Consider the following 24,472-nt stretch of genomic DNA (forward strand, 5'->3'; position numbering starts at 1 on the left):
TCAGAAACTTGGCAAAGAAATCATCTCCGTCTTCTACTGTATCAAAGCTGAATCCCAGATCTCTAGATAAGCAGCTGGTAAGGCTTTTGCACCTAGCTGTTTGACAATTTCTGATGCTGGGGGCAGCAGGCTGACTATGATCTTTCTGGATCGATGTAAATCAAACAGTGAAGAGTTTTGAAGAATTAAATCGACACTGTTCCACCAAGTGTCATAGTCAACTTCGCCACTGAGGCGGGGAATTCTGCCAAATAACATTTTTAGTCTGAAAGGTGTACTAGAAGATAAAGCTCCATCACTTCTGACAATGTGCTCTACAACCATTCTTTACACTTCAGACAGACTGAATCTAAGAACTTTAAACTAACAGGAAGTACATTTTCAGAATTTAATTTTAAATTACAAGGACAAACATGTTTTTATCTTAATGACATGCACAGATGAATTGCTCACAACAAAACTAGCAATGTGAGCTTACAAAATCATACGTTTAGTTTTAATTTCATTTGTACTTTAAAGCAAGGGTTACCAAACTTTTCAGCCCACACACACACACACACACACACACACACACACAAGCACCCACATACATATATATATATACATACACACACACACACACACACACACACACACCAATAAGCCCAAGTCTATTCTTCAATTAATTGTTAAATGTATGAGAGTGCTGTAAATATGTCAGAAAGTTTAACCTGGTGCCATAAAATTAATCTGCTCCATCTGTCTTTTATACAATGCATCCCCCCAATAGTGACAGTTCAATAAAAAAAAATCAAAAGGCTGTATCTATAAACTACTATTTTAATCTTCACTAGGTTATGGATAAAATATTGTAACTCTAATGGTTTCATTAAAATTAATTAGATTTTTGGAAAACAGTAAGCAACCTCCCTATCCTGTGACCCCCACTATAGGAACCACTGCTTTAAAGGATAACAAGCTGCTGCTTACTCTCCCCTTCTCTAATGCTGGATCTCGAATGGCTGGTACTGTTCACCGCACACAAGAACTAGCTTGTTACATCACAACCGGCATGAAATTCCATCAGGTCAAATGATGGCACATATTTCCACTCGGTTTATTAAAACTGTCTGCCTTTTTTCTTTTGAACCTTTCTGAGCAGATAGACTGCAGAAACTTAACTATATACAACAAAACATCTCTACAAAGATGAAAATTTCATCCAATGTTATTTCACAGCATATGGTTCTCAATTGCAGTCCTTGGGCCCCCTTGCCGAGGACCGGAATTGAAAACAATTAATGTTTTATTCATTTTTACAAGTCAAAATACAGGATATTCAGTAAAAATCAATGTGACTGACACATTTTGAAGGTACTTTTGAATAAGGATGAAAAATGACCAGAATGGGTTTGAAGTGATAAATTTACTGCACTGGCAGATTCAAATGCATCAGTGTTTATTTTATTTTATTTATTCTTTATTTGTACACAAAATTTTACTATATCTTGTGGTTCACTTACACAACAATATACAAAAAAAAGGCTTTCCTTGGTTAATGGTTAACTGATTAATTCCAACTGACACACTAAAAGGAAAAAAGCTAGTAGGTAGGTTAGTAGCAAGTTGTATTGAAACATTATATGACTTCACATGTATTTTTGTAGTTTACATGACTCAATATTAGTATGAATGAGGGTATATGGGTGTTTCACAGTGATGAGTCGCAGCTGGAAGGGCATCCGCTTTGTAAAACATATGCTGGATAAGTTGGCTTGTAATTCCGCTGTGGTGAACCCTGATCAAAAAAGGAACTAAGCCGAAAAGAATATGAATGAATGAATCTTCCAATTTATACTGACAACATCAACAAATCATTATGAAATGAACCAGGACAGCACTGCACAGTCAATGTTTGTGCTGTAAACTGTACTCTGTTTTGATTTTATTTCAATGTGTATTGCAGTCTGCAGTGTGTAAGTTAGCAGTCTCATTCATGTTTTTTTCAGCATGTTGTAGGAGATTATGGATCGACTCTCTTAGTCGGTTTTGTTCTTTAACTCCCTGGATCAACACTTCGGCTTTCTTCCCATATTCCAGAGCCTAGATACACAAACGAAAACAAAAAACATGCCAATAAAGTGCTCCGCATAATTGAGTACACTCCATTTTGAAAATTAATATTTTTATCCATTTCTCAGTGAATATAGGCAATGTATTTTGGTGTATTTAAACAAAACAGATTTATTAAACAGATATATTTATCACAATATTATTTTAGTCACCAAACATACTTAGAAATTAAAATATGATGCAATTAAATTCAAGCTAAATATTGCAAAAAAATAAAAATAAACTACAAAATTCAATGACATCAACTAAATAAAAAAAAATTCTCTAGATTTTTTTTCTCTTTTTTATTTTATTTGTATTTTTCTATAACATATACAGTTGAAGTCAGAATTATTAGCCTCCCTGTTTATCTCCACCCCCCCCCCCCCAATTTCTATTTATCGGAGAGAAGATTTTTCTAAAGAACACATTTCTAAACAATAGTTTTAATAACTTCTATCTAATAACGGATATATTTTGTCTTTGCCATGATGACAGTAAATATTATTCGACTAGATATTTTTCAAGACACTTCTATACAGCTTAAAGTGACATTTAATGGCTTAACAGGGTAATTAGGTTAACTAGGCAGGTTAGGGTAATTAGGCAAGCAGTGGCGTAGCACAAAATGCGGAGGCCCCCCTGCAGGGATCGCTGACGGGGCCCCCTGATGAAGGGGGGGGGGGGGGGGGGGTACGTCATACGTCAATTTGCATATCACTGACGTCATCACGTTCTACCGTTTCTGTTTAACAGCCTATGGTTAATAAAGGGGTATTTATAATTGCACTACACTTTATATAAGGATGTTTATTTAACTACATATATTGCTGTTTGAATACAGTATATCATTATAGATGTGTAACGTTAGTGAATGTGCAGTAATCTCTCATATGAAATAAACTCAGACAAGTTCAGAAACTGTCACTAAAATATCTGTGATTGTGAACAAGAAAAGAATAAACGGTCCAAATAAATTGTTAAAATAAAGTGGAAGTAGATCAATTTGACATTACAAGTGAAATACCTTCACACTGCCTGTGCTAAATCATTTGTCGTCGGTACGCAGAGGGGTGATCTGCTCTCGGGCTGCAGGTGGGAGAGGCTGCTGTAGAGGACTGACTGGGCCGCCTGTCAGTGCTGTGAGGCGGGGGAGGGGCCGGCGGCATCACACGCAGCTCGTTGAGAAGAGTAGGGACGGTACAGTATGGAAAAATGACAGTCTAAAAAAATCTCCAATAACACACAAAAAAGTCGCTAGGGGGGTCTGAAAAGTCGCTAAATCTAGTGACAAAGTCGCTAAGTTGGCAACATTGGCGGCAAGCAATCAGAATGAAGTAGTCCACCGCTTGAGAGGTGTTCAGAGAACACAGACGTGTGAACTTTGGTTCCGACCACAGTTGTTCCCAACAGTTTATTGAAAATCGCGACGACGCGGGGCCCCCTAATCACGCGGGGCCCCCCCGCGGTGCGTGCCCTGCGGGCCCGTCCGCTACGCCACTGTAGGCAAGTTATTGTATAACAATGGTTTGTTCTGTAGACTATTGAAAAAATATATAGCTTAAAGGGGCTAATAATCTTGACCTTAAAATGACTTTTAAAAAACTGCTTTTACTGTAACTAAAATACAATAAATAAAACTTTCTACAGAAGAGAAAAGATTATCAGACATACTGTAAAAATTTCCTTGCTCTGTTAAACATCATTTGGGAAATATTTAAAAAAAAAGAAAAAAATCAAAGGGGGCTAATAATTCTGACTTCAACTCTAAATTTGTGTGTACTAATTATTGTTTGTGTTATTTTGTTAGATAAGCTCCAAATTTCTCTTCAGTCCTGACTAATTTAATGTATATGCACACATATAGAATTGTATAGCTTTCTATTACAAATCTGAATTTAAAAGAGAGAATTGATGGGGTGTACTTATGTATGAGCACTGTTTACACCAAAAACAAAAAAGATCTGATTTCCAAACTAATAAAAAAAAAAAAATTTTTTTTAACTATTTATTAATAGTGCAGAGAAGTTTAGCACAGTTTGATGAATAATACGATTTTAGCAGTTTGATAGAGTTGATGAGTTGTGAGGCAATAAATAGGTGAGTTTAGTAGTAGTTGATCTTGAGAACAGGTAGGTTGAACTAGTTTGTGATAAGAAGCAGTAGACGGAGATGTAGGAATCCTAATGGAGAATCCCATTACAACCAGGAAAGGAGTGGGACAGTCTTACTGTCAATTTCCATCATGGACTTTAGGCTTTAGTGTTAATCTGGTCTGAATTTAAAAGATTTCATTCACACATTCAACCACGTCTGAATTCAAACCATTCAGTTGACAAAACAGTTGACGTCAAAATTGTTTATTATTATTATCAAACTATAATTCATATTTCCCAAATTATATTTAACAGTGCAAGGAAATTTTCACAGTATATCCTGTAGCATTTTTTCTTCTTCTGGAGAAAGTCTTACTTGCTTTATTTCGGCTAGAATTAAAACTGTTTTTATTGTATAAAAAAACATTTAGTCATTATTATTATGTTTTATTCTCTATATATATATATATATATATATATATATATATATATATATATATATATATATTAAAATATATATTTATTTTTCAATAGTCTACAGAACAAACCATCATTGTACAATGACTTGCCTAATTTCCCTAACTTCCCTAATTAACCAAGTTAAACCTTTAAATTGTACTTTATGCTGTATATTAGTATCTTGAAAAATATCTAGCAAAGTAATATTTACTGTCATCATGGCAAAGATAAACAAAATTAGCTATTAGAAATTAGTTCAACACGAGGAGAATATGCAAACTCCACACTGAAATGCCAACTGACCCAGCCAAGGCTTAAACCAGCAACCTTCTTGCTGTGAGGCGACAGCGCTACCCACTGCGCCATCACGTCGCTCAAGAAATTATTTATTAAAACTATTATGTTTAGAAATGTGTTGAAAACTCTCCTATTTTATTTAATTGTATTTAAATTATTATGTTTTATTATTTATTTATTTTTACCATGTATAACATTAGTGTACATGCGCACAAAAGGAAAGCACATACTGCTGAAAGAGAAAGTTGATGTAAAGAATTTGTGCTTATATTTGAGTGTACTCAGATGTGTGACCTCTAACATGTACCTAATCTAAGTGTAAGGGGCTGATAATTGTGACTGTATCTACACACATTTAATAAATGTTTGGTTATTTCCTATGAATTGCTTATGCAGAGCAGTGTCGAGGAGGTGAGTGTTGAATTCAGGAGCATATTGTGAATGTATCACATGAACTTTCTGAATGGAATATTTAATTAGTTGATCTCTATTGTTTACCTTGGTGTAGTTGTCGCGTAGCAGCCACAGCATAGCCAGAGAGTGAGCCAACATGGTTAGTTGTTCAGGCCGAGGTTTCACACACTGTTCCTCAAACTCTAGAATACAACTCAACATCTGATCAGCCTCCACACACTGCACTTCATCTGCACAAACACACAGAAGAGGAAACTCACAGGTCACGGCTCAGTCTAGTGGTGTGATTCTGTGAAAGCAGATCCACTTTTCTTCTGGGGCGAGTGAACCGGGGAAAATTGATGTGCATTGCTGAATGAAGACTTCTGTTGAAGAATCCCTAAGAGATACACAGAAACACAATCTACTGTTCTCTCTAATTAAATAAATATTTGAGCTACCGCTTACAGAATGAAGGTATTGTATCGAAATGAAAACAGGCTTTATTCTAAAAACATAACAGCACATATCATTTGAATTTGCCGAAAAATCTAAATTAAAGCTTTATGGGTTATAGTGTCTAAAGTGCTATTTAATTAGTATTTATTTATTTATATTGCAATTGTGTTTTGCAATAGATTTTTAGATTTTGTGTAATAATCATTTTTATGCTCATAATAATTTGTCAAAATAGTGGTCATGTGGCCTATGAAAAAAGATTTGCAAGTGATCTGACATTTTTTTAACACCAAAAACTTTTCACTCAAAAACTGATTGTAAATTGAACTAATAAGGTAAATGTAATAAAACAACTGGCAAGTCATATTTAATTAAATGTTAGCATTTTAAGTGGAGAGACATTTTTACAAGATACATTTTTTTTCTTGTAAAATAATGTTTAATTTACTAAAACGTTTTCGAACACAACACCATTCAAACTTTTTAGGTCAGTAGAACTGTCTATAAGATTGCAAGTCATCTCTCTCTCTCTCTCTCTCTCTGTCTATTGCTGTCTCTTAGCTTAAATAAATAACTGCTTTATTGGCATGACAAATGTTACAAATGAATTACCAAAGCATTTGTAAAGTTTGCATTATACTATACATATTAACACACACATATATACACACACCTATGTAGTATGAGTAATCATAAATGCACAATGAATAATTAAAATAAATTTGCATTAAATTGATTTAACATCACATTTATTAATTTATTACTAAAATAAAAACAATTATGCTGATACTTATTGCACTACCCGATGTAAACAAACCAAGTTTATAAATAGTTACAGATCCGCCTGACTAAACGGATCTCATAGTATGATGTTTGGCTGGACTGGCATGATCTGCCTGTCTGCCCTACTGAGGCAATAAGAACAGCACTGTGTCCCTGATTGCTATCAGGTCATGCCTGTTGTTGTTGTTGCTCTGAGGTGCTGCATCCACAAGGCCGGCTGAGCTCTTTCCTGCTATACAGTCATCTGGTCACAAGTTATAATATGATGTGGCTGCCTGAGGGCGGAACCGGCGCCAGTCGGCTGACCCCGGGTCAGTTGTTAGGAGGCCAGAGAACATGAGGAATCAAGCACACTGACCACTGACCAGCCGGCAGGGAGGCTGAGTTAAACTGGCCACGTCACTGACAGACTTAGCCAAAACAGCACTGAGGTTAATAGGCTTAGAGAGAGAGAAGTAGGGCAGGAGAGCAGCACGTACTCACGACAGTGTCACGTTTGATCTTAGTTATCAGAGAAATGAAGTGGGTTTTGCTTCAGGACTCCACCTCATGACATGGCTCTAAATATAAAGCTGATCTCAAACTAACAAGATAAAGTCATGCTGGTATATAGGCTGTTTAAAAGCTTACAAACAATAAACTCGCATATGTGAAATTTTTTATGGTTGACAAAAATGTTGTTTTAATTTTATTTGATTTAGGTATTTCTTCTAATAGGTAATAAAAAGTTCTTTGCTTGTAATATTATGAAATATTTTTACAATTTAAAATCTAATTTATTCTTGTGATGGTAAAGCTGAATTATCAGTACCTAACTCAAATCTTAAATATCATATTTATTTATTCATGAATTAAAATATTTTGCTGATTTGCATAAAAAAAACCTTATTATTAATGCTAAAACATGCAAAAATGTATTTAATTTTTTTTCTAGGTTTCTAAAATATGAGAAAATGTGTAATTTGAAAAACATGTTATTACTTTTGATGAATTGAATACATCCTTGATAATTAAAAATAAAAAATATATACATATACTGACCTAAACTTTAAACTAACAATGTGTGTAAAAATATCAAAATATTGTAATTCATACGCAGTTTATATAGTAGTTCAATAAGTATTGAACATGTCACCCTTTACTCAGGAAACTTCTAAAAATTTCTACATCTAGTGACTTGAAATTGTCAAGAAATCAAAACTAACTAGTTTAGAAATTAAATTATGGAAAAAAGTATTGAACATATGAAGAAATTAAGGTGTAAAAAGGCATGGAAAACCCAGACAGCAGCTGAAATCTCTCAGTTGTTATATAGCAATCCTGACCCTGGTCATTGTAATAACTGCTTCAGTCCCAACACCTACATTACCAGGATGATAAAATGTAATTAGGGTGGACATTTCAGCAAGACATTGATCCGAAATACAGCCAAAGAAACTCTCCACTGGTTTCAGAAAAAGAAACAAAGCTGCTAGAATGGCCCAGACAATTTGATTTGAATACAATAAAAAAACAAAACTAAGGATCAGAGTTTGTAGACGAGACCCAAGAAGTGTCAACATTTGAAGCCTCTGTTGAAGTCTGTAAAAACAGAAAATCACAGCTGAGCAATGCATAAGACTCTATTCTCCATACAAGAGGCATCTTGAATCTGTCATTACTTAAGTATTAAATAAGTAACATCTTTTATTATTTGGCTTATTTGTGTTTGGATTGCTTGGGTTTTTACTAAAATCTGGGTCAATTTCATGTCAACATCTTTTTTAGGAATAAATTTACCAGGAGAAATCACGATGTGTTCAATGCTTATTTAACTCGCTATATATAGTTTGTGCGTGTGTGTATATACACACAAACACTCATCAAAAGTAAGGCGTTATATATAGGCTTCCTGAATGAATAATGGAACCTTTTTGAAAGATTCTATTTGCAGATATGCCTTTGTCTAGCTTTACAGCTTTTATGCCACTTACTAAAACACTCGTCTGGTTGAGTGGCACTCTGACTGATACCATCCATCAGCTTACACAGGTGGGTGTGCCATGAACCTGCCACCTGTACACACACATGCAGACAGGCAACATGATGAGAGACTTTTACAGAGAGAGAGAGATGTGCCAGTGTGAGCGTCTACCTCTGTGTAGAGCGAGTGGGCAATGTCAGGCTTGTTTTGCTTCAGAAACACATCAGCCATGAGGAAATATCCTCCAGACGTCACAATACTGTCCAAACCAAACATCTCAATGGCATAGTACACCTACACACAGAAAAAAAGAAAAAATACATTCTGCGTTCCAAAGTAAACTGTGATGAAGGAGGTTAAAAAAATATATAAACACCTAATCAGCCAATCACAAAGCAACATCTCAATGCATTTAGGCATGTGGATGATGGCAAGACGATCAAACTGAGCATTATAAAGAAAAGTGAATCTGTCATAGTTGTTGGTGCCAAACAGGCTGGTCTGAGTATTTCAGAAAGTGCTAAGCTAGAGGGATTTTCATGCATAAACATCTCTAGGGTTTACAGGCGCTTCTTTAAGAAAGTAAAAAAAAATCCAGAGCACAAATTTTGTGTATAAAAAAGCCTAGCTGATGCCAGAGGTCAAACATGTTCAAGTTGATTGAAATGCAACAGTAAATTAATTTGAAGAAGAGCATCTATAAACACACCTTAAAGCAGATGAGATACAGCAGCAGAAAAAGGGCACACCGGCCATGTGGTACTGGATGGATATGCAAGAAACAAACGGGTTGCAGGAAGGGGTGGTTAAAGGGTGGTTTGAGGGGCCTGTGGGGTTAGGGCCCCTGTTCTAGTTATCTTTCCTACCCCTTAGAATGTGCTACCCACATGTACTGTGCATGTCCAAAACCTTTTCAAATATCTTGTCAGCTTCTATTGTCTAGAAAAATGATCTACCACTAAAATGAACATAGTGAAACAGGGGTAGAACATCTTGTCAGCTTTAAACGTCTATTAGTGTTTCTACATTGTTTATTATGGTGGCTGTTCATTCTGAAATTTGAGGTTGACCATTTGTGCTTCCCCTATTTTATTGCATGAAACATGACAATAAGGTAATTTATTTAATTGTTAACTGATGTTTGTTAACTGATCGTTAACTGAAAAAAAAAATTGTTCAGTTAGATTCAATAACCACTTAACATTTCACAAATGTTTTCTTTCTTTTGGTTTGTTTTTGTATTATGTATGTCTTAAGTTATGTCAGATTTATTAATATAGTAAATCATATGATTTTCATTGAGCAGGTGTAATATTAATTAATATTAATTATTCAAATTCTTATTTCCACTAAGGTGCTGCTGTTTGGGGTCAAATGATAGTTATGTCATCATTAACCTGCAGGCTGCATTTTGCTCACGGGGCCGCGAGAAAATAAATAAAAAGAACGGAGCTGCGGCAAAATAATGAATAAAAAGAGTGAAGCTATCGTCAAACAAATAAATAAATGAAAAAAGTGGGACTGCTGAGAGTGCAAGCAGCTAGGGACACCGGCCCTCAGGCTAAAAACGGAACAGCCCACCGGGAATTCTCCCGGTCCTCCCGATCAGTCAATCCGGGCCTGTTTGTAATGAATGCAAGTATAATAATGAACTTTATCAGACTCTACTATGCCACTGCACAAGGACACTTCAGTCAGCTAACAACAGCAAACATTGGCTAAAATTCACACGATCTAAACAAAACTGAACATCAGAAGACTGGAAAAAGTCTCAATTTTCGCTGTGAGATTCAGATGGTTGGGTCAAAAATAGTTTTAAACAAGATAAAAGTATACAGTATAGTCAACATTTGAAGTGGATCAATAAGTTTCTAAGACAATAGATTTAGAACAACTTTGGTGAAAGGTTTGATCCATTTTAAATGTTGACTACTTTAGATCTCTCCTGCTTTGGATCAGCAGTTCAGGCTGAGGTGATGAGCCAGATATTTTCCAGCCACACTTTGTTTAAAATTTTTTTTTAACTCAACTTAGCATTGGGTTTTGTTGCTGACCATATCCATCCCTTTATGCCACAGTGTCCATATCTTGTGATGTCTACTTCCAGAAGATCAAATGATCTGAAACTGGTTTCTTAAACCTAAAAATGGCCTCCAAAGTCACAACAGAGCACTTAAAGATGTGGTGGAAGATAAGATTTACATCATGAATGTTCATGTGAGAAATCTGCAGCAACAGTATGATGCTATCTTGTCAGTATAGACCATAACCACAAAGGAATGTGTCCAGCAGCATGAGGAATCAATTTCATGGAGAATTAATGTAAAAGAGAGTCCAACCTGGTACTAGCCAGATATACCTAATAAAAAATCCACCAATGAGTGCATACAACACAAGCATGCATCATCAAGCTGAGGTTAAATTATGTACATGCAATCTAAACCCAGTGTTTTGCACATATTAGGACTTACGTCATTGGCAAAGTGAGTAAGAGCAGATGCTTGTTTTCCCATGGCAGCGTGCAGACGGCCCAAGGTTCTATGTAGCTGATGAAGGACAGTATGACTGCAGTCTGCTGTTTTCATTACTATCCACTCAGCCTTAGACAGATACTCTTGTGCCTGAGAGAGAGAACCTATACCTACACACACACACACACACACACAAACACAAACAACATGCGTTATGAACAAAGGCTTGCTTGATTCCTCTCAAGTGAGTCTGGCTATTAGAGGGTCTCTCTGCCATCTTTGATGTTTCTGTTGGAACAGACAGGCTGGGTTTTAAAAATTCAGGGCTGGTTCCCTTATTTGTCAAACAGGTTGACTGCAGTGTGAATTGGAAAACATCTCATCTATCCATATAGACAAAAGCTTAATAGAGGTGTGTCTTGGTTCGCTCCCAAGTTCAACAGGGCACTGCCCAGGGTGTTGGCAATTCCTAGGGGTGTCTTACTGGCAAAATCATTACACTGAATGGAAATGTCCGCTCCCAAGAAATCTTCTGAATCCATCATAATACTAGGCATGAGCCACTTGCTACTTTCCTTTCTGTTTTCTATTTGAAGACAAGGTGTTATACAATGTTATACATTTTGGTTTTTAAAATAATGTTTTGACAAATATACTATTGTTCAGTAAAATGTACATTTTAAAAGTAATAATAATAATAATAATAAAAATTGTATAATAAAAAAATAAATAACAGATGAACAATTGTTCTTCCATATTTTCATTTTAAAAGAAATAAAATGGAATTCAAGAAGAATAAAAAAATAAATGCCTGTTAAATTCTTAATAAATGGTTGTTAAATTTAATAATACGATTGAGGATTCAGCTAACTGGCCATGATTTTTTATTACAAAAAAAAGTTTTAACAGTTGAAATGGAGTCCATAATGATAATAATAATAAACAAAATCAAGAAAAATTGGAAGAGAAACAGAAAGAAATGTGACTCGATGGCGCAGTGGGTAGCACAATCGTATCACGCACAAAGGTCGCTGGTTCGAGCCCTGGCTGGGTCAGTTGGCATTTCTGTGCGAAATTTGCATGTTCTCCTCGTGTTTGTGTGGATTTCCTTCGGGTGCTCTCGTTTTCCCCACAGTCCAAAGACATGCAGTATAGGTGAATTGAATAAGCTAAACTGGCCGTAGTGTATGGGTGTTTCCCAGTGTTGGGTTGTGGCTGTAAGGCCATCTGCTGCATAAAACATATGCTGGATAAGTTGACGGTTCATTCTTCTGTGGCAACCCCAGATTAATAAAGGAACTAATCCGAAAAAAAAAAAAGAATTTTCTTGTTTTGGTTAAATGTTTGTAACATGCTACGCTCACCAAGGCTGGATTTACTTGATTAAAAACATAATAAAAACTGAAATAACATAAAATATTATTGCAATATTAAATAACTAGTAATTTCTAGCAATGCATTTAAATATACAATCTATTTTTTATGTTTTTGTACCAAAAATCATTTCAACAATAATTAGGCGCTCTGGGAAAAAAAAAATCCATATAATGATCAATGTGGACAACAGTTGTGCAACTTACTATTTTTGTATCAACACATTGATTTATTGTTGAAAAAAATAAAGTGCTAAAAACATTTTTCTGGGACAGAAATCTTTTTTAACGTCAACATCTGCAAAATATTCTCATGCTGAAGAGTTTTCCACTCAGACAGAACACATCTGCATGACTAGTCTGCCATATCCTGAATTACATAACAAGCGTCTCTCCTCAATTCGTGTCCAAGCGCCGCCCCTAAACTCCGGCCCACCAATAGACCATCCCACAGGAAGCACACAGGGCTCCATGCCAACTTTGCATTTCAGTAATCTCTCCTCAGGTGGAAATAGAAGTTATTGCCTGTCAAACTTTAGAGAGCTTCAGAAAGTGAAGTCTGATAGTGTCTTTTTATCTAACACATCATATTATAGAAATTTCGCAAATGTGTTTCTGTGTATGCCTCACCTATATTAGCCTGTGCAAGCAGTAGATATGCTGGTACCAGTTCGACAGTACATGATCCGTAAACCCGCATGATCCAATGCTGGAATAGAAGAGCGGCAGGTAAAACATCCTGAAACCTCTTCATGGACACCCACTTCCGCGCCTCCAAATGAGCCATCTCTATAAGACACTTCTAAAATTAAAAACACAAAAAACACATACTAATAATCAGCCTTCTGTATCTGACCCATTTGATGTGCTGGAGTGAATGTGAACCTGTTTCTTTAGTGTTTCTTTGTGGTGATGGTTTTGGTCGGACAGTGTTCCGGATGGTACAGGTGTGTTGATAGAAACCAGCAGCGGACAAGCTTTTTCATGAATACTGGTCCAGTCGGCCTGCTGGTGGTCAAGATTACTACATATAGACACACACACACACATTACAAATGGGGACACTGCCAATATTTCATATGAAGGGCCAAAGGTGTCTACATAGTTGAAGTCAGGATTATTAGCCAACCTTTGATTTTTTTTTTTCTTTTTTAAATATTTCCCAAATAATTTTTAAAACAGAGCAAGGACATTTTCACAGTATGTCTGATAATGCTTTTTATTTGGGAGGAAGTCTTATTTGTTTTATTTCGGCAAGACAAAGCAGTTTTTAATTTTTCTAAAAACATTTTAAGGTCAAAAATATTAGCCTCTTTAGGCTATATATTTTTTGATAGTCTACAGAACAAACCATCATAATACAATAACTTGCCTAATTACCCTAACCTGCCTAGTTAACCTAATTAAGCTAGTTAAGCCTTTAAATGTCACTTCAAGCTGTAGTGTCTTGAAAAATATCTAGTCAAATATTATTCACTGTCATCATGACAAAGATAAAATAAATCAGTTATTAGAAATGAGTTATTAAAACTATTATGTATAGAAATTTGTTGAAAAAAAATCTTCTCTCCGTTAAACAGAAATGAGGGAAAAAAATAAACAGGGGGAATAATAATTCAGGGCAGCCAATTATTTTGACTTCAACTGTATATCAGACTTTATTAAAGTTGACATTGGTAATTTCAAAGAAAACTAGAATTAGAAAGCATTGCTTTATATTAACCAACGGAGTAGAAAAAAAAATCCAATTTATAAAAGGAGCTATACTAGTCAAGCTGCACCTGTTTTTGCCTTAAGTTGCTTGCCAATGTCTTCTGCATTGTCTTCTATCCATTGAGTGACAATTTGTATATTTTTAAAAATCAGATTCATTTACAGCATTCAATTGAAACATTTATTTTTGGTTTGTTTTTTGTAGCAATAACCTATAAAAAATATTGTAGGAATAAAACAAACAAAGAAACAAACAAAAAGACAAAATAAGTTGTGTTAAATTAAAAATTAAATCACTTTTAACCCTTTAACTACCCCACCAAGAAAAAAAAATGTTTGGATTGCATTTTTTTTTTACTTCTAATGTCACTAGTTAACACACTCAATGCATTTTATTGAACAAATCTTATCATTTCTAAAATAGCAAGCTGAATACATATACTATGAATCTGAAAATATGAAATGTAAGACCAATTTATTTAAAAAAATATTCAAAATAAAACATATTTGAATGCTTAACCACCTTTATTTTTTGAAGTATGGCATAAGATATCAGATTCTCATTTAACATGTTTTCTTTCTTTAAAAAAAATAATAATAACAATAAAACCAAAATCAAGTGTAGTAGTGCAACATGATTATGTTTGATTGTTTTGTTTTTTAAACCAACAATGCTGTGTGTGTAAACCATTATTTAAAATAGTCATTCTTTAAATTATTTTCATTCATTCAATCATTTTCTTTTCGGCTTAGTAACTTTATTAATATGGGGTCGCCACAGCAGAATGAACCGCCAACTTATATAAGTTTTACGCAGCGGATGTCCTTTCAGCTGCAACTCATCACTGAGAAACTTCCATACACACCCATTCACACACATACACTACAGACAATTTAGCTTACCCAATTCACCTATAGCACATGTCTTTGGACTTGTGAGGGAAACCAGAGCACCCAGAGGAAACCCACCCGAACACAGAGAAAACATGCAAACACTATGCAGAAATGCCAACTGACCCAGCCAGCCATGGCTCGAACCAACGACCTTCTAGTTACGAGGCGACCCACTGCACCACAGTGACGCGCTAAATTACTTTAACAGTAATTATTTAAAACATTCAAAACATGGTCTATCTACCGTTTAGAAGAGTGGGCAGTCAATTAAAGGCATTTGACCCAACCCTCCCCATCATTCTCACTCTCCTCTCATGTGGGATGTTGGGCCAAATCAAGGATTTTCATGGCCCAACTTTAGCCCGTGGGCCCTACATCTTTGATATAAGACGTACATTTTTGCCATGACAACCACTAAAATCATATTCAGTGTAACAGTAGTTTGTATAAAAACTATTGTTTTAAAGACTCTGATTGTTCACGCCAGTAATTTTTTTTAGTATTTTAAAAACAGTAACATTTAGTACGATTTCTTATTTTTATATCTATTAATTATCTACAGATAAAAATAAATAGAAAAACGTGTAACAACGAAAGTTTATTTCACCCATATTTTGACATTTTTTCAAAACATTAATTGAAACATTATAGTAGATACTTTACTTCATTAGTATGCTTTACTAATTGACATTTTTGTATATTCTATTCTTATTTCAAAGCAAGACGTTTCCTCTTTGACCTATATACTGCTAGTCAGAAATACCTTCACCCTTACCCACACCCTTAACAAACTAAGAGACTTTTATTATTTTCATATAACTTTAAATTCAGCTGACTTTAGGGTATACTCAACGTTTTTGAGTATAAATACATAAATAATGTAAAATTAAGACATACTTGAGAAGCTATATGGCTGAAGATAAGCCTTGTTATCCAAAATAACAATAAATATAATCAATTTAAGTCATGTATGTTTCTATAACACTTTTACAATGTAGATTGGGTCAAAGCAGCTTAGCATAGAAGTTCTAGTAAACTAAATCTGTGTTAGTACAGTTTTAAAAGTTGAAGTTCAGTGTAGAGTAGTTCAGTGTGGTTTAATTTTCACTGCTGAAAGTCCAAACACTGAAGACCAAATCCACAAGTCCCAACCAAGCAAGCCAGAGGCGACAGTGGTGAGGAACAAACTTCACCAAATAAATATATAATATAAATTCTGATATTTTCTTTCTTTAGAAAACAAGACTAAATTTAAAATGTTTTTTTTTCTTCTCGTGTAAAATTAAGACTGTTTGCAAATAATATGCATACAATAATATTATTATATACACACTACTCAAAAAATAGGGAACACTTGGAGTTACATTGTGTTGTTTAAATGTTCCCTTTATTTTTTAGCAGTTCATATATAATATAATTTTAATGTGGTAGAAACCCTATTTTAAGAGTATGTAGGAACAGACCCGTGTTCCAACTTTTTAAGGTGTAAAAAAAAAATCACAAACAAAACAACCTGTCTGTAAATGAAGCCAGAACTGTTCTTATTTCATTTAGCTATCTCTTTAAGAGCTGCCCGCCAGAGAACATTCTGCTTATGAGCAGAGGAAAAAAATACCCTGGCTGCCCGAGTTATAAAATGGACAGACATTTGCATGCTGCCACTGAGACGCTGTGAAGATAAACGTCGTGAGGATGGTGGAGCAAGTGAAAACTCCGATTCACACAAACACATATATTTTTCCAGTCATATTTCTTTCGTTTTTTTTCTGGTTGGGTTTAAGCACGCATGGCTGGCTATTCTCTTCCCTCTGCACATAATTTCTCCTCCAGCTGTTTGAACTCGTTCAACCTTTTCCATCTCTGCAGTAACACAGTCACAAGAATGTGTGCCACATTTGCGCATATAGTGCCACCTGCCGTCTGAATACGCTATTACACGACGCGTATTATCTGCTTTTTAAAGTTCTATTTTATTGTGTAGTATAGTTGAAGGAATACTTCAGCTAAAATGTCAAATCTAACGTTCCCTACCGGTTCTTACTATTTACGGGATTCTATTGAACATAAAATAAATATTTGACAAATAACTTAACCAGTAGCCTAATTTAACCGTCCATAGCATAAAAAATGGGCTAACGTTACAATGATGTCAAACGGTCACCGGCTTCTGGCTTTCTTCGAATCATTTGTGTAACGTTAAGTACTAAAGTAAGCAACGCAAACAGTTTTTATTATTGGATGAACTATCTCTTTTAAAAATGTGCTTATTCGGTTAATATTAAGACGACAACACATAATGAATAACTTTAGGTCTCCAGACTCACCAGTAAAATGTGACGAGGCATTTTGTGCACTGCAGTTTCGCTGGTTTTTGGCAAATTTCGCAAAGCTTCTTCTCTCCTTTAGGATTTGCTAGCGGGTAAATAGAGGCCGACATCGTGAACGTACAAATCTGTAACAAAACCACTTCTGCTAATTAAAAAGTGTCTAAAACCAAAACAAAATACGTAATTTGGCTGTCGCTTTCACAGTTTTTACAAATCTGGCTTCCGCAATTATTCTTGTGTTTGAGACAACTAGTGTTTTTAAATTGGGTTTCCATGGAGTAGACCTCGTGGCAACAGATCTCCTTGAGGTTCTTTTCTTTTAAACTTGATACTTTGGGTGTGAAACTCTTATTGTGCTTCGGAATGACTTTTCAGTATTGTATTTAAAAACACTTAGCTACATCCATATTTAGTGTATTTACCTTTTTTTATTATTTTGCTTAATACTTGAACCCTCGGTGTAAATTTAAAGTAGACCTATAGTGCTTTTTCTTCCTCAATTTTACATCTTGAACACTTTCAAAAAAATCCTTTTACTTTTTTATTTTTCAGAAAAGATTTTATGCCATGTGAACTTCTAACTCTATTGAAGACTTGTTCCTGGTGTGAGTCTTATAACTTACATAATATTCTGTGATTTCAGTTATGCAACCCTCCTCGACTCTTTGATCATAATGTTTCATCTTTGTAAGTGTTTTTTTTTTTCTTTTGAAAAACAAAACCTTGAGAGAAACCAATGAGATGATCTCATTGCTATATTAAAGTGTTATCCTTCAGGAAGTTGCCATTAAATATGGACAGGGACAGCAACAATGATCTGGTAAAAGAGCATCAGAATGGGGAAGAAAGGTGATTTAAGTGGCTTTGAATGTGGCATGGTTGTTGGTGCCAGACGGGCTGGTCTGGGTACTTGAGAAACTGCAGATGTACTGGGATTTGCACGCACAACCATCTCTAGAGTTTCACAGAAAATGGGCTGAAAATGAAAATATCCAGTGAGCGGCATTTCAGTGGGCACAAATGCACTTTTGATGTCAGAAGAGAATGGCCTGCTGATAGAAAGACAACAGTAACTCAAATAACTGACTGAGGTCTGCAGAAAAGCATCTCTGAATGCACAACACATATCACCTTAAGGCAGATGGGCTACAGCAACAGAAGACCAAACCAGGTGCCACTACTGTCAGCCAAGAACAAGAAAATGAGGCTACAATTTACACAGGCTCACCAAAATTGGACAATGGCAGATTGGAAAAATGTTGCCTAGTCTGATGAGTACTGATTTCTGCTGTGACGTTTGGATGGTAGGGTCAAAATTTAACTTTAACACAAAGGCATGGATCCATCTAGCCTTGTATCAATGGTTCAGGCTGGTGGTGGAGGTGTAATGGTGTGGGGGATATTTTTGTGGCACATTTTGGGCCCATTAGTACCAATTGAGCAACATTGAGTATTGTTGCTGATCATGTCCAAAGTTTTATGCCATCATGTCAGTACGGACCAAAATCCTTGAGAAATATTTCCAGTACCTTATTGAATATACCCCTCGAAGGATTAAGGCAGTTCTGAAGACAAAAGTGAGTCCAAACCACTAGTAAGGCGTAGTTTTTCTCCCATGTGGTCTCCCATCCAGGTATTAACCAGGCTCAGCTTTTCAATTATTGTAAAGTATTGGGGTGCTGTAACTCACCTGTTTCAAGGTTTAATGTGCCATGTTTTCAGAGATGCTCTTTTGCAAACCTCAGCTGTAATGAATTTGAGTTATGGTTGTCTGTCTAATAATTCAAACCCATTTAGCCATTCTCTCTGACATCAACAAGGCATTTCCTACATGCAAGGTGCTGCCAAATTAGCAGCAGATATATGTAAATATTAACATTAAATATTTGTGCTCATTGCCATTTACATTAACAAAGACGAATGTTATAAGTTTTAAAAAGCACAAACAACCAATCTAATTTACAATATCTACTGAAAACAATGCATTTTCTTTTTTTTTTTTTGTAAAACGTAGACTCTAAAAACAAACAAAATAACTATTAAGCTGATTTACCCTGTAAAAATGAATGATAGTCATTTCAGCATTTATACAGTATCCTCAGAATAAATGCATTCATATTTTTATAAAATGTTTATTGATTTGCTCATCCACTCAAATAAACATCAAAACATACCAAAATTCACACGATATTGTTTGAAATACCTAAAAAATACACATTTCATTTGCTTTGAATGCCTTATAAGGGTCAAACTCTAACCTCCTAAATTAATCATGAAATTGTGAGCTTGCATGGAATCTCTGTGAAGACATCAGACATACACACTCTCTCTTACACTTACACACTTACACACACACACTTACACACACACACTTACACACACACACACACACACACACACACACACACACACACACACACACACACACACACACACACACACACACACACACACACACACACACACACACACACACACACTACAGTCTCTCCCTTAACCTCAGTCAATTGTTTTTCTTTTTTCTGACAGAAGACATTTTAAAAGCTCACTAGTTAGTGTTACTTGAGTGTTAATCGACCCACAAAAGAAAAAAGTGGTGGGAACAAGAGGATCGAACAACAACAAGAGAGTGAAAAGCTTTACCCCTTACATGGCATTTTCTCAGGGTGGTCCATTTTCTCAGTACAGCAGTATTTTCCTTCACACTAATAAGGAATCCACCTGCGCGCACACACTGAGTGCAGTTCAGATGGCTCTGATCCTGTAAACAGAAGTGCAGTCCGAGCAGCGATACTGATCTTATCGGAGATACTGAAATTGAGTCGTTAACACTGCGTTTCTGCTCTTTGTCTCGCAGCAGCAGTCATTCATCAGAGCTCGGAGATTACATTACAACACCAACTCCATGGTAGCACATTTCTGTATACAAGCGCACACCTTTCAGGTTTCTGACCAATCCATTTCTACTCATAAAGAATGCCAAATAAACTGTTACACTGTGAATGCTGCACATACAAACAGGAACATGAATTACACCTTAAAATGTACCTAATTAAAGTGCACTACACAAAAAAAGCCATCTGCTGTGACTTCACATTGATACTAGAACATAATTACTCACAAAAGTTTCTTAAAAATACGAGAATGAAACTGCAGTGTACCAGCCTATTTGTTAGGCCTGCTGTTGAGCGGCAATGTTGCAATGAACAACAACAGCCAGCAGGTGACGCCGTTTTCACCCTTTTCCGTTACACATTATCACTTCATAGTGACTGCAGCACTGTTTTGAGATCTGCTAAATCTCGAGTTTGTTGTTCTCTTTGCAGCCCTGAAAGTCGTGTTCCACATGCTCAGCAATAGTAGTGTGAAAAGCAGAAGGATTAAAAAGGCTTTGGGAACGTCAGAAGCACCTTGTCTTTTTTTAAAGGCTTAAAGGGCTAGTTCACCCCCATGATGGAAATTCTGTTATCTAGTTACTCCAAAACCACTCTTCTCAACACAATTGAAGATGTTTGTAATGAAATCCGAAGCGTTTCGGTGTCCTTGTTAAAAGCCTGTTCATTCTTGCCCTAAAAGGACTGTTCACCCAAAAATAAAAATTTACTCTGTTCACCCAGCCCTTGGTCAGCACGGTGGCGCAGTGGGTAGCACAATCGCCTCACAACAAGGTCTCTGGTTTAAGCCCCAGCTGGGTCAGTTGGCATTTCTGTGTGGAGTTTGCATGTTCTCCCTGTTTTTGCGTAGGTTTCTTCCGGGTGCCCTCGTTTCCCCCACAAGTCCAAAGACATGCACCATAAGTGAATTGGGTAGGCTAAATTGTCTGTAGTGTATGAGTGTGAATGAATGTTTCCCAGTGATGGGTTGGAGCTGGAGGGGTATCAGCTGCGTAAAACATATGCTGGATAAGTTGGCGGTCCATTCCACTGTGGCGACCCGAGATTGATAAAGGGACTACGCAGAAAAGAAAATAACGTCCGTTAAATTACAGAAGTTTACAGTTGAATAATGGATGTTAAATTACAGAAATTTCCTTACATTTAAATTTCTGTAATTTAACGTCTTATTTTACAAAAAAATTCTGATTTTTCCTTTTTTTAATTTAAAATTACAGATTTTTTTTAACAGTGTACTTGATGGCGAGTAAACAGAGTAAATTTTCATGTTCATAAGTTCTCATGTTTAACAGATGAAAGTAAGTCATAAAGGTTTTGAACAAGTGAAGGGAGAGTAAATGACAATTTAAATTTTGTGTTAACTATCCCTCCAAACATTTGATCAATTCATTCATATGAATTAAGTGGTTTTATAAGGGATACAGTTATAAATGTACAGCATTTACAAAAACATTGAGCTAACCATGTTTCCAGCATTCAGATTTTAATCACAGATGCTCGAGCATGCTTTCCTGATGTGTGAGTAACCAATAGGGCTCATTCCTGCATGTCACATGGCACGTTTGAGCTTTCATATGAGCCAATGATGTATGATTGAGCATCTGCTTGCGGATCAATGTTATATGGTAATCAAATGCCACAATTCAATCTTTTCATCACATAATGCTTTGAATAAATTGCTTAATTTGCATAGAATCATTCTTGACCACATTGCAAACATTTTCAAGTGTGAACAGGCTTTCAACAAGGGACAGAAATCTATGTTTTCTAAAGATGAACCGTTTGGAACAAGATAATGAGTAAATGATGACTGTTTTTCATTTTGGTGTGAACTATCCATGTATATATAAAACACTAGCAGAATTTGAAAACCAAGTCTATTTTTAGCCAACAGAAATTCAGTACTATTTTTGTTTGCTGGCTCAGTTAGAATTGACTTCACTCTCCCAGACAATATGACACTAAAGTGATTTAAAAAAATCAACACACCTCCTCTCTTAGCGTGTTATGGAGTTAGTATTGTTACACGTATAGCCGTTAATTACAAATACCTGGATATAGACAAAAAGGCACCCGATCAAAGGCATAAAATCTGTAATTAAAGCAGTTTTTAGATGCCTAAAAACAACTTGGTCAGAAATATTTTTTAAAGTCTCCCCTATCTGAACTCTTCACTAAATGATACAAACTAAAACACCACTTTATGAGAAGTGAGAATAGCCTGTCAGACTAAACAACAGCAACAAAAACAACAAAGAGGATGACTTTTGCAAAATTCTGTCTACCGCATTTCCTAGAAACTGTAACCACTGAAATCTCCATAGTTAAATAGGCACAGTGAGATTGCAAGACAGTCAAAAACATCATATAGGAACGAACCTTCCATTTTTGTACCACGCAAAGAAAAACAAAGTAACTGCATATGTCACCCTAAAGATCCTCACTCATGGTGTGACAAAGCGGTTTCACTGTTTCAGTCTTGCTGTAATTTCTGCATTTTGCCTTTTTATGGCAGTGTAGCAAAGCATGGCACCATTGTTTTTCTCCCAGCCAATCAGAACTTGGAAGACAACAACTACCAAACACTAAAACAAAATCTGCATTCAACCTTAAAAACAACATACAATAATGACCTTTAGTCTAACACTATTCCTACAATGGAAACCGACTGAAGAATGAAAGACCTTTCTTTTTCCCCATGTCTTGATTTGACAAATTCTGTGCACATGAGTCACCTTAACTGTCACGAATTTGACAAAAATCGGCTTCGTATTTAAATGTGCATTTTGTAGCTGCATTTAAAGGTGGATAAACAGTATAATTTTGGAGTCAAAACACTAGGAATGCTCATATAATGCTTGTAATAGGTCAGAAAATAGGGGAACTGTGAAAAGGTACAAGAGCCTCCCTTATGAACATTGGGAGAATGAAATTCATATTTGAGACGCGCAGTCCATTGTGCTGTTCTATATTAGAAGGGAACTGATTTCACCATTTGATGATTTGGACAGTCAGATCTGGAAGACATGGATTGCTGGTGTGTGCACGCATTATTAGTGTCTAATGTCGGCTCACACATCCTATACGACTCCATCTGCCTCCTTTTCCTTCTCGTTTAGGGCATTGTCTAAATTGGTCTCCTCGTCTTTGTCTTCCAGTTTGGCTCTTTTCTCTTCCTCTTTCTTCTCCTTGTCTACCAGTCGGTAGTTAATACCCATTCCCACAAACAGGAAGATGCTGGCAATCACCAGAACGATTCCACAGCCCTGATATGTGTACTTATAGTCATCATAGATATCGTTGAGTCGTCCTGCAAGAGAAGAAATGATAAAACAGGTTGGTCATGCTCATTATCTGGGACATTACCTAGACTTGAAGAATACAAGTCTTAGCCTATTGGTGGAGTCAATGCTAATAGCACCATTTAAGAAGTATAACAAGACAATCAAAAGCACAGGTGTCAAATCCAGTTCCTGGAGGGATGCAACTCTGCACTGTATAGTTCCAACCTTAGTTAAACACATCTGGTCAAACTAATCGAGTCCTCAAGTTAAGTTTGAAACCTACAGGTAAGTGTGTTGAAACAGGGTTGGAATTAAACTGTGCAGAGCTGTGAATCTCCAAGTCACGCTCTTATTTTTTTTTTTTTTAGTATATTATATTAAAATATTAACATTTTAGGCAACAAGAAAATTCAAACACTTCAAACAATGGTAATAACAGTAGTAATAGTAGTATTTAATAACAACAGCAACAACAACAACAATAATAATACATTTGTTTATTTACTTAAAGATCTTGCTCAAAAATCCTTTAAATATTGTAACTTTCATATTATATTTTAATAGATGAGAATATGTGGAATTGAACAATTTCATTTGGTTTGAAATTTTAATAATATGATATTTGTAATATACATAAAACCTAACATTTAACATATTATATCATTTCAATAAAAAAATTAATGTATTAATTTAAATAAGACATATTAATCCATATTATTACAAAAATTAAGTTCATGAGAACATTCAAGCATTTAATACATTAACTAAAACATGTATTAACATTTAATAATATCAACCAGACATTCCTTTATTTAATAATTCAGTATACTGTTATAATGAACAATTAATTTTGTGGTCACTTCAAAATATATAAGACTTTAATGTAAAAATAAATGGTGATAATACCGTACATCATGATAAAAGCTTTACCAATTTATCGCACCAAAAAAAAATTGATACCAGTAAAAGCTAATA

The 24,472-nt window shown here is 35.4% G+C and overlaps 2 protein-coding genes and 1 long non-coding RNA gene across 15 annotated transcripts in view; all 3 read right to left on the reverse strand.

Moving 5' to 3' along the window:
* LOC147842651 (uncharacterized) overlaps window positions 1-24,472 on the reverse strand; it is a 464,331-nt gene that overhangs the window by 415,044 nt on the left and 24,815 nt on the right. The window lies entirely within an intron of this gene.
* zmynd12 (zinc finger, MYND-type containing 12) lies at window positions 1,428-19,963 on the reverse strand. 2 transcript variants are annotated; one of them, XM_087263234.1, is made up of 9 exons: window positions 19,732-19,963; window positions 17,317-19,654; window positions 13,271-13,409; window positions 13,016-13,187; window positions 11,013-11,182; window positions 8,713-8,835; window positions 8,552-8,633; window positions 5,442-5,587; window positions 1,428-2,082 (listed from the first exon to the last, which is right to left on the reverse strand). In XM_087263234.1, the coding sequence occupies exons 2-9, from the start codon at window positions 17,427-17,429 to the stop codon at window positions 1,930-1,932; spliced, it is 1,098 nt and encodes a 365-aa protein (XP_087119360.1). In that variant the 5' UTR covers window positions 17,430-19,654; window positions 19,732-19,963; the 3' UTR covers window positions 1,428-1,929. The 2 variants fall into 2 exon arrangements, with proteins under 2 accessions (XP_087119360.1, NP_001007305.1); NM_001007304.1 differs by lacking the exon at window positions 19,732-19,963 and having other exon boundaries at window positions 1,908-2,082; window positions 17,317-17,569.
* slc16a1b (solute carrier family 16 member 1b) overlaps window positions 19,438-24,472 on the reverse strand; it is a 41,403-nt gene continuing 36,368 nt past the window's right edge. For 2 of the 12 annotated variants that reach the window (XR_015496891.1, XR_015496897.1), the window contains exons 5-6: window positions 19,766-23,523; window positions 19,438-19,690 (exon numbers count right to left, since the gene is read on the reverse strand). Coding sequence is in view for 3 of the 12 variants with exons in the window: in XM_087262901.1 (XP_087119027.1) it covers window positions 23,294-23,523 (230 nt within the window). In the remaining 9 variants the exon portion in view is untranslated. 12 annotated transcript variants of the gene reach the window in all.

This window comes from Danio rerio, chromosome 8 (assembly GCF_052040795.2).
Source record: "Danio rerio strain M-AB ecotype USA chromosome 8, GRCz13ab, whole genome shotgun sequence".
Taxonomy (NCBI): domain Eukaryota; kingdom Metazoa; phylum Chordata; class Actinopteri; order Cypriniformes; family Danionidae; genus Danio; species Danio rerio.